The 12,390-nt window shown below is 43.2% G+C and overlaps 1 protein-coding gene across 4 annotated transcripts in view; it reads right to left on the bottom strand.

Moving 5' to 3' along the window:
• Nucleotides 1–9,683, bottom strand: part of rab36 (RAB36, member RAS oncogene family) — a 45,621-nt gene extending 35,938 nt beyond the window's left edge. For 3 of the 4 annotated variants that reach the window (XM_020514373.2, XM_048611490.1, XM_048611491.1), the window contains exons 1-3: nt 9,600–9,683; nt 9,269–9,378; nt 2,997–3,088 (exon numbers count right to left, since the gene is read on the bottom strand). In XM_020514373.2, the coding sequence (XP_020369962.2) occupies nt 2,997–3,088; nt 9,269–9,334 (158 nt within the window). In that variant the 5' untranslated portion in view covers nt 9,335–9,378; nt 9,600–9,683. Of the gene's footprint in view, nt 1–2,996; nt 3,089–9,268; nt 9,379–9,478; nt 9,518–9,599 lie in introns of those variants that run through there. The other variant, XM_048611489.1, reaches the window with a different exon arrangement.
• Between the last annotated feature and the right edge of the window lie 2,707 nt (nt 9,684–12,390).

Raw genomic sequence — 12,390 nt, 5'->3', positions numbered from 1 at the left:
AATAACAGGGAAGACCCATAAGGAGCACATAGATGTTTCTCCCAGGTGAGTGGATGCCTAAGAAGGAAAAATGTGTATTCCACGCCCCCCAAAATTACCTACTCGGGCTACAGAGTCAACAAGACAGGGTTACACCCATTGAAAGATAAAGTGAGGGCGATCAAAGTTGCCCTGGCTCCAATGACTGTACCGGAGCTTAAGTCTTTCCTTGGGCTGGTGAATTATTATGGCAAATTCATACATTACCTGGCACCTTTGCATCAAAACCTAAATAAAAGCGTCAGCCTTGGAAATGGTTACGTAGCCAAGCTATAACTTTCAGGGGACTGAAGCAAAAGTTATAATCCTCTGACATGTTGGCACACTATGATCCCAAACAAGACCTGATATTGACATCTGATGCCTCCCCATTGGCATTGGGGTAGTATTAGCTCATAGGTAGCCCAATGGAAAGGAACACCCAATTGTGTAAGCATCCAGGACTTTGGCTAATGCAGCGCGTAAATACGCCCAGATAGAGAAGGAAGGTTTGGCGGTCATATTGGAGTCAGGAAGGTCAATCAATATCTTTATGGATGTAACTTTATAACAATAAGGATCCACAAAACCCTACTAGGTCTACTTAAAGGGGACAAAGCAGTGCTGCCCATAACTTCAGGTCAAATTCAGCAGTGGGATCTAATTCTAAGTGTGTATAATTACAAATTGGAACACTGTCCGGTAGGCCAAGTAGCAAATGTGGATTCATTGAGCCACCTCCCACTGGCAGATATACCATGGGTAGTACCGCCACTGGAAGACTCAGTAATGGTTTTAAATTTTCTGGACACACTTCTAGTCACAGTGGACAATATCAGACTTTGGATGCAGAAATATCTAGTCCTGGCCAAAATGAAACAGCTGGTGGTGATGGGGGATACCAAAGGGCCATCACAACCAGGATTGAAACCTTTTTGGATCTGGAGTGACTAGATCATAGTAGAGGGTGGTCTATTATTAGGGGGAGCAAGTGTGATTGCCCCTAGCAAAGGCTGATACCAGATACTGGCTGAACTCCATCACGGTCATCCAGGAGTCTCCAAAGTGAAGATATCAGTGAGTGGTTATGTTGGTGGCCAGGCTTGGATGCAGATATACCCGTGTCAGTGGGGCAGTGCCCAAAGTGCCAAGAAGGACAAAAATTACCACCAGCAGCTCCCCTGCATTCATGGCAATGGCTGGGTAAACCCTGGATTCGGTTACATGTCAACTGTGCGGGTCCTTTCATGGGCTTAATGTTCTTAGTCATTGTAGACGCCCATTCAAAGTGTTTGAATATGCACTGTGTTCATTCATGAAACACAGAAACGACGATAGAAAAGCTGCATGTATCATTTGCAATACACGGACTCCAGGAAGTGTTGGTCACAGATAACGGGACATCATTTACCAGCAGGAAATTTGAGTATTTCCTAAAGTCGAATGAGATTCAACATATAAGGATTGTTACATACCATCAATCATTCATTAGCCTGGCAGAAACAACAGTCCAAACTTTGAAGGCAGGCTTGAAGAAACAGCCTACAGCTTTGCTACATACCAAAGTGACCCGGTTCCTATTTGATTACAGGTCCACCTCTGATGCAACTACAGGGATAGCTCCAGTAGAGTTGCTAATGGTGAAAGACTCTGCAACAGATCAAATCTGATCTTCTTGAACCTGAGGGGGTGGGAGGAGTGAAACGGTATCAGGAATGCCAGTGCCAGTGCCAGACTCCGCCGAGCGGGAGAGACAATTTACTTCAGGAGATGAAATTTGGTGTAGGAATCAGGGAAATGGCCCTGAATGGATAACAGGCTTGGTCAACGCAAGGTCAGAAACAGTGACGTCTAAAGTTTAGGCAGAAGCAACAGTCCAGAAGAAGCACGTGGACCAAATGAAAGCTGCGAACTCGCAAATAGTGTGGGAGCAAAATGTGCCCTGCTCCTCAGAACAGTTAGAAAGGCTGTCAGATCGCATAGGTTCTCCCTGTCCGTCAAGCGTTGAAGAGACCTGTGAATTTGAGATAGATATGGCAGATCTCATCGCTTCGATGTCTTTGCCACTGGAAGAAGACAGGGAATTTCTCTCATGAGCTCCTGTGTGTTACATGCTGCCTGTATCCGACGCAGAGACGGAGGATCCTGACCCAGTGCTAAAATGCCCCAGGAAACACTACAAGAAAAAGCACTGGCCTATGTCCTCAAACTCAGAGGAGGAGGGATGTAGTGACTGTAATGAAGTCAGCCAGGTGGACCTCACACAAAATGAGTTCCCTGATTGGGGCTGTTAATCTCGTCCAATTTGGGACCCATGGCTGATAGATAAAAAGAGGAGTGTCAGACATTCTGATGCTCTGATAGCTGGCTCCGAGGGAGCTGGATCAGTGCCAAGGACTTTCCACGTGTAAATAAGGGGTGATGTGGTGACAGGATACCGGCTCAGTGGAGTTACTGCAACCTCCATTAATATTTTCTACAAAAAAAGAGACGTTTTGCTGGAGATACTCAAAAGGTAAGCACTGAGTCGGTAAGCATTGAGTCTTACATCACAGAAAACTCTTCAGCACATCTTGCCTGTGCTGGCTCTTTGAAAAAGCTATTGAATAAATTCAATTTCTTTGCTCTTCACAATAGTTCTGCAATTTTTGCCTCTTCAAGTATAAATAAATTTAAATTAGCATACAAAACTGCCATTCCTGAACTCATAACCCAGTCACACTATCTTATCAGTATAATGTGAGCCTTTTGTTCCTTAAAGATATTCATTACTCAAAGCTTCCATTTATTCAATAGAGTAATTGTTGAGCAGGTATTGCCTGCAGATGCTAGAAGAAAAGAAGTGATTCATCAGCTGGTCCGTTTCATCAAAACTCTGCGATCTGTTTGTGACAACAGAAGGAACACTATTTCTTAATTAAATTGACCTTAAAAGGGCTGACTGAACCAAGTTTCATTTCATGTCTCAAATTACTTACCCGACATTTCTGGTTTGTCGTTCGTGGCAGGCATTTTTAACTTGAATGTGGAACTGATCTTTAAATTGGAGACAGGCTTCAGGTAAGTAACACTGCATCAAGATTAAAAACAGACTGTTGACATTGAGTGTCGAGTCAGTTAAGGAACAAATACAGTTACCTGACTATGTGAATAGCTCTAACGGCTAGTGTCCTAATTCAGATTATTCAGCGAGGTTATTTTTAACTTTAGCCACCCAAGTCCAACTACTCTGATGGAACACTGATATCAGTAACCACATTTGAAATTTCTATTCTTTTCTAACTGTACAGCAGCTACTCAGAGAGTCCTATAATAGCTCAGTTGGTATCACTCTTGCATCTGAGGCATAAAATTACAGTTTCAAGTCTAGGTTCAGAATTTGGGCAGAAAGCTCAAGACTGACATTCCAGTATAGCACTGTTGAGGTACTCTCTTTAAGATGTTACAATGAACCTTCAGCTGCCTTTTCAGATATAGTTAAAGATCGATTTTGAAGAAACGTTGGAGTTATCCTGAATGTTCTGGATCATATTTACCCTTCAACAACACCACAAATACATATCAGCCGATCATTGTCACATTTCTGTTTATAGGATCAAGCTGTGGACAAATTGGCAGACAGATAGAGGATTAAGCATCATTCTGATGGGTCCTTAACTGCCTAATAAGCATGCATGTCAATGGCATGCATCCCGTACCTTTCCCAGTTAAATGTTGTAATCACACACTATCTTGCAACTGGTACAACTTGTAAAGCACGAAGTAGCTCTCACACATCCATCCACTTATTCCATCAGATGCTGAAGCGTGCAATCTAAACTCCTCTCTGACATTCCTCTCCACTCACACATTTAAACTGATTAAATTTAAATTAAATTGTCCCAGTTAGCAGTGAAGACAAAGTGCCAATTAGCCTTGCAAAGTGAAGCAGATCATGCATCCTTTTTCTGCACTGGACCCAGGTTCTGGTGTGGACCACATTTCTTCTAACCTGTGCTGCAACCTTTGTCTAGGCCACCTTGCTCAGATGGGAGTGCCGTCCTGCTGCTATTTCTGAGAACTGGACTTCCTGCCATTCCTTGACAGCCTGGAGGAGAACCAGCAGGGATGCAGCACTGAACTCTGAACCCCTTTCTGTCTGCTCTGGGGCACGACTGATGATGGTAGCACCAACGGCTTCCTGGACCGTCAACCTTGCGTGAGGTGACAGCAGAGGCTTCGACTTCCTGCTAGTCCCTGCTGAATGATTTGCCATGCTCCTCAACTATGCATAACAAATTGGTGTGTGCCGTGTGATCACTCGTGACCAGCCATCTTGTCCATGAATGAAAGTGTGGGGCATATCCAGTCCCATTGTTGACAACCTCATCAAGAACTAATGATAGTTGTCTTTTCCCTAGGATGGGGAGTTTCAAGACTAGGGGGCATATATTTAAGGTGAGAGGAAAAAGATTTTAAAAAAGACATGAGGGGCAAATCTTTTACACAGAGGGTGGTTTGCACGTGGAATGAACTTCCTGGGGAAGTGGTGAATGCGGGTACAATCACAACGTTTAAAAGAAATTTGAATAAGTACATGAATAGGAAAGGTTTGGAGGGATATGGGCTTGCCTTCATTACTCAGTCCTTTCAGTATAGGAGATGGGGAGTCAGGTTGTACAGGACATTGGTGAGGCCTTCTGGTCGCCCAATTATAGGAAGGATATTAATAAGCTGGAGAGGGTTTTGAGGGATTTACCAAGATGTTGCTGGGTTTGGAAGGTTTCAGTTATAAAGAAAGGTTGGATAGGCTAGAACTTTTCTTAATGTAGTGTAGGAGGTTGTGAGGCAACCTTATGGTAATTTGTAAAAAAAAAAAAGGGGTACAGACAGTTAATGGTAGTTGTCTTTCCCTAGGATGGCAAATTTCAAGACTAGGGGGTACATTTTTAAGGTGAGGGGTGAAAGATTTAAAAACGACAGGAGGGGCAAAGTTTTTACACAAAGGGAGGTTCGCATGTGGAATGAACTTCCTGGGGGAGTGGTGGATGTGGGTACAATTACTACGTTTTAAAAGACATTTGGATAAGTACAGGAATAGGAAAGGTTTGGAGGGATATCAGCCAGGAGTAGGCAGGTGGGATTAGTTTAGTTTGGGATTATGTTCAGAATGGACTGGTGAGTCTGAAGGGTCTGTTTCTGTGCTGTATGACTCTACAACTCTATAACAATGGAAGGTTCTGCCCAGTAGGGCAGTAAACTTTACCTCCTCTGCCTGGTACAATCTTCATCCCTCTGTCGTTCCACTTACAATTAAAAACGGCTGTATTAAGACAGAAATCATCCAAGCTGACTACATGAGAATAGTCAGACTGCATATTATCCTCTCCATGCAAAGTCCAGTTTGGTTACTGTCACCGTCATCGGCAATCACTCAGTAATGAGTATGATTGTCACTGGTCTTGAGCTCTGTGGGTCCTAATGTGGGCCATGAGCCTGATTCCAGAGCCGCATTTCCGACCTCACATTCTGTAGATGTTTCTGAGGGGTGGAAGAGGTCACTGGCCTTGAAATGTTGCCATTTATTTCTTGGGTTTCTTCTCTGCTTCCTTTTCTATACTTCCTGTTACTGATGGGTGTTTGAGAAGAATTGTGCCCCTTCATGCAGGAATTTCCTCTAAGTAGGTTTCTTCTGAACAAGCGTCTCTGATGCGTTTATATCTATGTTGTATTTCCTGAGGGAAGCCTTTGGGGGGGGGTCTTTGAATCATTTCCATTGTCTTCCTCTCATTCTGGTGCCTTCCTTAAGCTGGGTGACGAAGTTGGACACAGGCATCCTAAGCACATTGCTGGTCCAACAAAATTGGTTTCGCACTACCATGGCCTCGATCTGGTGCTATCAGCTGCTTAAAGGACATTGATGTTAGTATGTCTGTTCTCCTAGGTGATGCACAGAATCTGCCTCAAACAGCATTAATGGTATTTCTCAAGGGTCTCGTGGTGTCATCTATATGCAGTCCAAGTCTTGGAGCCATATAGCAGAGTCAGAAGGATAACTGCCTTATACACAAGCATCTTAATGTCAGCATGATGTCACAGTCTCGGCCTTAGATGGCACTTGCAGATTGGATGCAATTGAGTCTCCACATCAGCCTGATGTCAGCCTAAGATGAGAGGTAGCTTCCCATGTAAGGGAAATGCCTCATATTTGGGGGCGAAGGATGGACCAGAACTTGATCTGGGATGGGTTGGTAAAGGATTTGAATCATCTTGAGGTTGAGACTCAAGATTATTCAGCCTCAAAGTGAGCATCGCAGCTGCACTTGGTACTCTTCTGATTGATTGCAACACAACTATTTTCTTCTCATTTGTTTCATACAATAAGGAGACAGAGACCAATTTTTTGGTATGCTTCCTCAAAGGCACTAAGCAAGGCTTTAAGATTCATTTCCAAGAGAACAGAGATGACATTGTTATCCACGTACTGAAGTTTCACAAGCGAGGTCAGTGTTTCTTCCTTCCCAGATTTCAACCAGTTGAGGTTGCAAAGATTTCTTTCCATTGTGTAAACAATGTCCACACCACTGGGAGACCTGTTCTTGACAAGATGAAGACTTGACAAGATAAAGAACACTGGTGATGAAGATGAGAAAAGGGTAGGGCTAATGACACATTCATGCTTCACTTCTGTCTTGACCTCAAAGGATGCTGTTATATTACCATTGGTGAAGACCATCACCAATATCTTGTTGTGGAGGAGGCAAAGGGTGAGTTTCACTGGACAGCCGGTTTTTGACAGGATCTCCCATAGCACATCCCTATTGACTGAGTCAAGAGCCATGATCGGGTCGATGAAAGCTATATAGGATGGTTGGTGTTGTTCCTAGAATTTCTCTTGGAGTAGTCAAGCTGCGAAAAACATGTCCATTGTTTCAAGGTTTGGTTGGAAGCCACACTGACTAAGGTAGGATTTCCACAGAGACTGGGAGAAGGAGTCTAGTGAGGATTTGGGTGGTAATTTCCCAGTGATGGAGAGTAGGGAGATTCCTCAGTAGTTTCCACAGCCCTCTTGATCTCCTTTCTTGAAGTTAGTGGTGATGGCAGCATGTCTGAAATCAGCAGGGATTTCTTCTTTGTCCAAGATTTTCAGGAACAGTTGATGGAGATGACAGGTGAGTTATCTTCCTCAAAGTTTGGAAATCTCCACTGGAAGCCAGTCTACTCTTGCAGCTTTTCCATTCTTCATGTGTCTAAAGGCCATTTCAAATTCTGCCACAATAAGTGGGAGTCCAAGATCATCTTTGGGGGTTTGCTTCAAACATGTCCTTTTTGACAACTATATCACAGTTTAGAAGTTCTTTGAAGTGTTCTCTCCATTAGAGGCTGCTATTTGCTTTGGATCTCAAAACAACGCCATCCTTACTCCACACTGATTTGAGGTCAAGGGTGTTGGGTTAGTATATTGCCTCGGTGGCATTGAAGGAATCTTGGGTATTCTGCTCGTTAGCAAAAAGTTGCAGCTCCTTAGCTTTCTCAATCCGCCATCTGTTCTTGATTTCCCTTCTTTTCATTTGTAACTCTGCCTTTGTTTGAGGAATTCTTCTTGTCTCACTGATGTTGTTTTGCCAGGCATGAAGAGCTCTCCTCTTCTTGTCAATGAGGTCTTGGATATTGAGATCATTCTCTTCAAACCAGTCTTGCTGTTTTGTGGTCTTATAGCCAATGGTTTCTTCACAGCATGAGATGATGACTACCTTCAGCTCTTTCCATATTTCCTCCACCGCATTAAAATGAATTTTTTGGAGATTTTGATGAAGGCATTGTTGGAACTACACCAGTCTTCTTGGTTCTTGAAGCCACTCAACTTTGAGCTTTTTTCTGATCTATTTCATCTTCAGCTGTTTCTAGTGGCTTTTGATGGATATTGAGGAATCAATGAGCCAGTGGTCTGTCCAGTAATCATCTGCACTGATCATTGCTTTGATAATGAAGACATCCTTTTGGTCTTGGGATTGAACAATGATGCAGTCAAACACGCCAGTGCTTTGATCATGGATGCCTCCAAGAAATCTGAACATGTCTTTTTGGCAGAACAGTGTGTTGGTGATGACCATCTGGTGTTCTGCACATTCAATGAGCAGAAGAATCCCAACTTGCAACTCCCAACTTCTTCCTTTCCGATGGTTCCTTCCCAGAGGTGGGATCCTTTCCAACCTTGGTGTTGAAGTCTCCAAAGATGATAATTTTATCTTCCTTGGGATGTTGTTGAGTGTAGTGTCCACACTCCCCTCACATCTTATACTTTGAAATCAGGAGACAATGGCTCAGTGGCTTTATCACTGGACTTTTTATTCAGGTAGTGTTCTGGCGACCCAGGTTTGAATTCCACCATCCTCATCTAGGGTCTGGCCTAATATGACCCAGATCAACAGCAATGTGGTTAACTCTTAACTGACCTGGTCAATTAAGAATGGATAATAAATGCTGGCTAGTCAATAACGCCCACATCCCGTGAATGAATAAGCAAAAAGATCGGGTTCCTCACCTTAACTTCCTAAAGTTAAATCAGCAATGCTATTAATATCACTAAACCACAATTCTCTCTATTAGATGATATTGAATCAGGTACCTTTTTAAAATGTTAGGTTGCCTAGTAACTTTCACTTCAAACAAGTACCAAATCAGGGCTATCCATAGAATTAAAATGTGGAAATTGTGTTTTAGAAACGGATGTTTGGAGCTCAAAGTTTATTTTTCAAAATAATTCAGGCTAAACAATGGAAAACACGTTTGGTTGATTTAAAATTGCATTTGTAGTGAAGAGTAATAGGTGATGTGATCAAAACCAAGTGACACCACCGATCTGTTGGCTAATAGTTCTGTGGTTGTTCATGACATTTTGGAATGATAGGAATGCTGGAGGTGACCTGGGGGAGGAAGCAGAATAAGCAACTACTAACTACTCACTCTAAACTTATCGAGTCTCCAATCAAACTAAAGTCAGTTCTTCACTTCCAGAAATAAATACAGCTGCATCATTCCCATTCAGCTCAGCTCTCAGAGGCTCTATACGTGGCACTACCTGAGTTTCCAGTTACTCCTGGTGCTACCAGCATTAACAAGATAAATCCAGCTGTCACTGTACAATATTTTGTACTGCAGGCCATATCAGTCCTGATCTCAACCACAAACACGTCACCTCCCGTACCAGATACACTGCAACATTTGAGAGACAGAGACAACATTAAAACTATCAAAGACAAATCGTGACCTTGGGAAATTTAGAGATGATTCGGTCCTTGCTGACTGGTGGGGCATGTAAAACACCGTTGCTCATCTTTTCTCCACTCGATGTGAAATGCTTTCGATTTTTTTTTCCGCCTTAAATCAAAAGAGAGAGATTAGTAAGAACAAGCAGCAATACGTATACATGTAGTTCGCGCACAGAAGCAAGGCATTTTTGGCAGGATAATGCACCAACCCCCGTCTCTCAGCACGGGAGGGGGGAGGGGGCGCAACGGCAACGATACCAGTTAACCTCTTACTGACCCGAAAACATTAAATAAATAGGCAATAGGATGCAAACATCAACACTAACTTACCAGCTCCCAGCACAGCCGCCTGTTGCAGTTTCTACGGCAACTGGCGTCTCGATCGCTTCGAACGTTGACGTCAGGAGAGGAGGGGCTTGTATCCAGAAACTGGGGTTTTCTGAAGTCTTGTATGACTTCTTCTTATTGGATTCGAAATGTTAACTTTTTCACAGAGCTACCACACCTGCTGAGTTTGTCCAGCATTCTCTATGTTTGTTTCAGGCTTCCAGCAACCACAGTATTTTGATTTTAGAAACACAGAATGTAAGTGCAGGAGATAACAAGGTGTAGAGCTGGATGAACACAGCAGGCCAAGCAGCATCAGAGGAGCAGGAAAGTTTCGACGAAATTCTCAGATTCTCCAGCATCGGCAGTTCCTGCTTATCTATATAAGTGCAGGAGTAGTCCATTCGGCCCTTCGAGCCTGAACCACCGTTCAAAATGATCATGACTGATCATGCAATCTCAGTATGCCATTCCCACTTTCTCTCCATACCCCTTGATCCCTCTAGCCACAAGGACCACAACCAGCTCCCTCACGAATGTATCTAATGAACTGGCCCCAACAGCTTCCTGTGGGAGAGAATTCCACAAGTTCACAATTCTCTGAGTGAAGAAATTCTTCCTCATCTCAGTCCTTAATGGCTTACCCCCTATTCTGAGGCTGTGACCCCTAGTTCTGGACTTCCCCAACATGGGGAACATTCTTTCTGCATCTAGCCTGTCCAGTCCCATCAGGATTTTATATGTTTCTATGAGATCACTCCTCATTTTTTAAAATTCCAGCAAGTACAAGCCAGTCAATCCAGCCTTTCTTCATATGTCAGTACTGCCACCCCAGGAATCAGACTGGTGTACCTTTGCTGGTCTTTCTCAATAGCAAGAATGTACTTCCTCAGACTAGCAGACCAAAACTACACACAATACTTAAGGTGTGGCCTCACTAAGGCCCTATATAACTGCTGCAGGACATCTTTACTCCACATAGTCAAATCCTCTTGCTATTAAGCAGAGCATGCCATTAGCTTTCCTCACCACCTGCTGCACCTGCATCTGTTCCACCATGTCACCCAGGTTTCACTGCACCTTTACCTAAACTGCCACCATTTCGATAATAACCTGCCTTCCTGTTTTTGTGACCAAAGTGGATAACCTCACATTTATCCAAATTATATTACATTTGCCCACTCAGCCAGACTGTCCAACTCACACTACAGCCTCTTAGCATCCTTCTTACATTATACATTGCCACCTGGCTTAGTATCACCTGCAAATTTGGAGATATGGCATTCAATTCCTTCATCCAAATCATTAATGTATGTTATGAACAGCTCGGGTCCCAGCCCTGAACCCGGTGGCACCCCAATCATCACTGCCTGCCACACTGAAAAGGACTCATTTATTTCAACTCTCTGCTTCCTGTCTGCCAATCAGTTCTCTATCCATGTCAATACATTACCTCCGGTACCGTGGGCTTTAATTTTCCTTACTAATCTCTCATGTGAAACCTTTTGAAAGTCCAGATACACAACATCTACTGATTTACCCTTGTCCACTCTACTGGTCACATCCTCAAAAATTTCCATAAGAATCATCAACCATGATTTCCCTTTAGTGAATCTATGCCAGCTCGGGCCGATTCTGCCAGCGCTTTCCAAATGCTCAGTTATTACATCCTTAGTAACTGATTCCAGCATTTTCTCGACCACTGATGTCAGGCTAACTGGCCTATAATTCCCCATTTTCTCTCTCCCTCTATTTTTAAAGAATGGGGTTACATTAGCTACCCTCCAGTCCATTGGAACCGTTCCAGGGTCAAGAGAATGGTGAAAAATGATCACCAATGCATCCCCTATTTCCAGGGCCACTTCCTCAATTACTATGGAATTTTCTTAACTCTTCACTGCAGCGTTCTCAAACTTCTCCCATTTGGAGTCTGTAGTATTGAATAATTGCTTTCCAAATGAAGTAAGATACTCAGCTTCACACATTTTGAATAATTACCCAATTGTCCTGCAATGTCTCTGTAGAAAGATTGCACTCATAACCACATGGGTAAATGTGACGTTTGGGCCACAAAGTTGGCACACTCCATGATTTGGTGTGATTGCTTCAGTTTGATTTCAAGGCGGTAGGGTATATTGGATAGCTCTTTCAAAGACATGATTGGCCAGCATGTCTTCTATTGTTCTGTAGGATTCTAAGGTAAAACGGAGCTGTATTAGTACGTTATGAGATCCTGAGTATCAAAATCACTGGACTTGGATGCACTCATATTTCATAGTACTGAAAACTCAGAAACTGACCCTTCAGCCCTTTAATCCACAAAAAGCAGAACAAATCCAAACAGCCAATTACCACCCCATCTGTCCATTCTTGACCATCAGCACAGTGGTGGAAAGTGTCACTAATAGTGCTAACAAACAACGCTTAGTTAGCAAAAATCTGTTCACTGATGCTCAATTTGGGTTTCACCAAGACCATTCAATTCCTGACTTCATTGCAACTTTGGTCTGAAAAAAAATGGCTAAACTCCAGAGCTGATGTAGTAGTGGCTGCCCTTGGCATTCAGGGCAGGATTCAACTGAGTGTGGCATCCATGAGGCTTAGTAAATGCTTCTTTGAACTGGAGTTGATGGGAACCAGGGAGAAAGCCTCCCATTGGTAGGGGTCGTACCTAACACAAAGGAAGATGATTATGGTTGTTGGAGGTCAGTCATTTCAGTACCAGGTCATCTCTGTAGGAGTGGTGTTCCAGGCAACCATCCTCTACTGCTTTCATAAATGACCTTACCTCGAT

The sequence above is a fragment of the Rhincodon typus genome, chromosome 24 (genome assembly GCF_021869965.1).
Source record: "Rhincodon typus isolate 14 chromosome 24, sRhiTyp1.1, whole genome shotgun sequence".
Classification (NCBI taxonomy): Eukaryota; Metazoa; Chordata; class Chondrichthyes; order Orectolobiformes; family Rhincodontidae; genus Rhincodon; species Rhincodon typus.
The sequence above is the reverse complement of the archived record's forward strand: the minus strand, read 5'-3'. Positions and strand labels throughout refer to the sequence as shown.